Genomic DNA, 4,083 nt, shown 5'->3' with positions numbered 1-4,083 from the left:
TATATATTACTATATAATTGTTTTTGTTTTAAATGAATATATTTTTTAATCAATACTGTATGATATCTCTTTGTTGTAGAAAAACTTGTTCAAAATATATTTTTAGTCAAATAGACTTCTATTACCAACATTTTGAATCAGATTTCATAAATTTAATGTTCAATGTACCTATAAAATTATGTATATATATTTTTGAGAACAAATATAGAGGAGACACAAGATTTGGGCCAATATGAAAATTAGATTTGGGCCAATATGAAAATTTCTTTCATTGACATACTTTGTAAATGACGAAGTTGACAAATTTCTGTACAAATGATGCTATTGTAATGATCACTGCACAATATACATAAAGGAAATAAAATCAAGGGTTTTCAGGAGCAATGGTGGCTGAACTGAGCTGTTGGTCTATTTCCCAGCTTTGTTTGGGTGCAACGCAATCATGAATTGGAGAATAATCCTGCAAAATATAGAATCCACATCAAGAATTGAGCGTGTTCAAAGTCCATATAGATAAGTTTGTAAACCATAGTTTGAATTGCTTTTAGATTTGACTGTTTGAGTTTTTCTTCCATGTTTCAGATGAAATTTTATGATTCATCATTTTTCTTTTCTTGTTTTCTACCTCTTGATTTGATTCAAAACATGGAAAAAAAAAGAGTTTCAAATCCAGAAATGATTCAAACGAAATATATAATCATTATCACATACAAATATTAATTTGAAAATAGATCTGCAAGGTCTTACTTCCATCCGTTGTATAAGTTCCTTGGCTGTTGTAGCAGAAACAACAATATTCAAAGCAGATGGCTTGATAAATCCTTCTTCCACGCCTTTATTGAACAAGGCAAGCAAGGAATCATAATACCCATCGACATTCAGCAGACCAACCTGTAAGCAGATCCAAAATCTTCAGAAAGTTTTTGGATCCCTTAAACTTCACTGGTAAACAAAAATCAACTGTACCATAAATTTCATGCGAACTACAAAGATGGTCTTGTAGTTGTGTTGAAAAAATACCGGCTTATCATGAATTCCAAGCTGTGACCATGTGATCATCTCCAGTAGCTCCTCCATTGTGCCATAACCACCTATCTTAAAGGGCGAGCTAAAAGGGTTAAAATATCATCTAATAATGATGCAAATTGCAACTTTCTGAAGTTAGCTACTGGACCTTATATTCTATGTTTTTCCAAAATAATGAGAAATTTTAATTCAAGTGCATCACACATACCAGGTAGGGCAATGAAGGCATCTGCTTGACGAGCCATTTCAGCCTTCCTTTCATGCATGGATGAAACTGCCATTACTTCACCAACTGCATCTCCAGATATCTGCAACAAGTTTACACCATCTAAGTTTGCTAATGAAAAGAAACACAAAGTAAATATGAACACCCAAAATCGTCTTATCTTACAAATCTGACTAACTATAAGATAACAAATACCAGACAGAAACTTTCTATACAAATGCAACAGAATGAGACCCAAAGCACAACAAGTCATTACTTTGCATTGCAGAGTAAAAGTAATGGTACCTTGTGAGGCAGAAGGGCTGATGGAATAATACTTCCAAAACACCAATAGCAAAGCAACAAGAACAGAAAGTATCAGCACCTTAAAAAATGAATGATTAGCTAAAAAACTTAAGGCCCTTGCAATCTAGACTTCAATGGCACAAATATGAAAATTTAAGGAAACAACTCTATACCCAAGAACATGGCAGCCACCATCATAAACAGCCTGAGAAATCAAGCCCATCAGTCCAACACTTCCTCCACCATACACCAGGTCAAGTTTTCTTTCTACCTGCGCCCATGCAATACATCAATTCAATATAATTGAAACCCACTTCACCAATTCAACAAGTTATCATCCTAAATGTAATGGAAGCATCTCAGTGCAAAAACACCTAATTAGAATCTGAATTCCAATATGTGACAAGACAACGTTCACAGCTTGATAAATCAAACATGTTTCCCTAGGTTCCCAAAAATTCAGTGCAATGTACAGCTACCCATGTAGGCTGATATGAATGGCACTTCTCTCATTGGTCTCCCCAGAAGTCCCAGAGCCGGTAGAAATTTAGTGGGCAACAATAGATATAGAAGGATTTATTTCACTAGCTTGATTTCCAGCCCTTTATAGTTTTAGCATCACCTAATATAATGAATATCAAGCTAATAAAACATTCTTATTGACAGAAAAGTTAAAATATCTGGTATTAAGTTCATCAATAGGACATCCAAAACTACAAATAACAAATAACGTGCTAACAGTACATGTACTGTTCATGTTTACAACTCAGTGAAAGGTTAAATGAAAATGTTGAAATTCTACACAATTGACATGTTAAGTGGAAGTCTCTGGGTGACAACTGAAACCCACTACTTCTTTATGACCATCATTGTGCTGTTAAACTTTTCATGGACCAGTTAAGATTGGAATCTAATATCTGCCATTTACTGATGGGTGCTCTACAGGCAAGAGGTTCATTCAACTAACTAGATATTGGTTAGATAAAAATTAACTGGAGAATTAGGCACTCTACACAATTAAATCCTTAGAATTACATATATAAAATGGGTAACACAATAGCTTGAAGGGGGCTAAATTGAAAGAAAGGATCTGAGATGTTTGCAAGTGAATTGACAAGAACAAGCTTTGAAGTAGCTCTAATTTGATTCTACAGGCATGACATTGAGTTTTAGCAGGACAAGCAAGTTCCAACACAAGCAAATCATCATCACCCTCTTGAAACCCCCAGACAATCAAATTATGTACACTACCAACCTATGACAATACCATAACCTACATGAATGACAGAGGATTTTCTTCCCTCTTTTGTGTGAACATTTCATGCCCATAAACCCCTCACCCCTTCCCTCAGAAAACAAACTTCACCAACTAAGAAAAAGAGGCACTGGTATACAAAGACATGAACAAAATCAACATATATATACCCATGAATACACAAACACTAAGCACAATATACTTATTTCTGTACCAATTCCTTGCTTAGATCAAGGGCAGCCTGGCTGAAAACTGTTTTGTACCCTGATCTACTCCCACAAAACACACAAATTCTCTTGAACTTGCTCTTCCTGCAGACTTGCTCAAAATCCCCATTGCTGCAAACATGATTACTGCTGCAATCTTGAGAATCCTCCTCCATTATCTCTCATAAAAAGGTGGGAAAGAAGAAGAAGAAGCACAGCAGCAGAGGAAGAAACGAGTAAAGCCAATCAGATTGCTCCGACAAGGTCTTTTTTTTTTCCTTGCTCTCTTTCTCCACCTCCCACTTAAAAGCGTACTTGCTGTTTCAAATAACCCCAACAACAAGAACAAGAAGCATTTGTAATCATTCGTCGGCCACTCCACTCCATTCAATTATGTCTCATCGTGGTGTCCATCACTTTCCCCTGTCGGCCTTGCCCGTCCTTTCGCTATTACAACACAAACTCCTTAGCAAAACAAAACTTTCACTGCTTACCTTCTTCCCACAAAATGCCCATCTATCTATATACTATTTCTTAACCCAATCAATATACTGATTAACCCCAGGTTTGATCCCAGGTTAACCTATTGCAAACGGAATCCCCTTAAATTATTGTTATTCCAAGTTTTTTTTTGACAGGTACAGCCAAGACTTTACATCCCATTGGTACATGTGAAACATTTGGAGTGGCCATTCCTAAAATATCAAATGTTTCAATAATTAAAGGTTGGTGGTGATTGTTTGTCACTATGTTATGTAGATTTGAGGTTTTTTTAAATAAATTTTATTGACTTATTTAATTAATGAATGGATAAGAGGTACAAAGAAGTTCACTCAAATTGATAAGGAGAAATTATTTTATGTATTATGTCAAAATTGTTATTAAGTCATTAAATGGTCGAAGGACACAAAGGGTTTAGTTATCTGGTTTGAATGGTCTTAGTCATCTAGCTTCATCCCATTGGTACATGTGAAACCTTTGGAGTGGCCATTCCTAAATATCAAATGCTTCAATAATTAAAGGTTGGTGGTGATTGTTTGTTACTATGTTATGTAGATTTGAGGTTTTTTTCAATAAATTTTATT

At 35.1% G+C, this 4,083-nt stretch overlaps 1 protein-coding gene across 3 annotated transcripts; it reads right to left on the bottom strand.

Moving 5' to 3' along the window:
* Window positions 1-239: 239 nt before the first annotated feature.
* Window positions 240-3,477, bottom strand: LOC131053477 (cytokinin riboside 5'-monophosphate phosphoribohydrolase LOG8). 3 transcript variants are annotated; one of them, XM_057988099.2, is made up of 7 exons: window positions 3,007-3,477; window positions 1,711-1,808; window positions 1,538-1,568; window positions 1,235-1,334; window positions 1,021-1,091; window positions 748-891; window positions 240-460 (listed from the first exon to the last, which is right to left on the bottom strand). In XM_057988099.2, the coding sequence occupies exons 1-7, from the start codon at window positions 3,172-3,174 to the stop codon at window positions 365-367; spliced, it is 708 nt and encodes a 235-aa protein (XP_057844082.2). In that variant the 5' UTR covers window positions 3,175-3,477; the 3' UTR covers window positions 240-364. The 3 variants fall into 3 exon arrangements, with proteins under 3 accessions (XP_057844082.2, XP_057844083.1, XP_057844084.1); XM_057988100.2 differs by lacking the exon at window positions 3,007-3,477 and adding an exon at window positions 2,017-2,950; XM_057988101.1 differs by lacking the exon at window positions 3,007-3,477 and adding an exon at window positions 1,912-1,934.
* Window positions 3,478-4,083: the final 606 nt, after the last annotated feature.

The sequence above is a fragment of the Cryptomeria japonica genome, chromosome 4 (assembly GCF_030272615.1).
Source record: "Cryptomeria japonica chromosome 4, Sugi_1.0, whole genome shotgun sequence".
NCBI lineage: Eukaryota > Viridiplantae > Streptophyta > Pinopsida > Cupressales > Cupressaceae > Cryptomeria > Cryptomeria japonica.
This window is presented reverse-complemented; position numbering and strand designations above follow the sequence as displayed.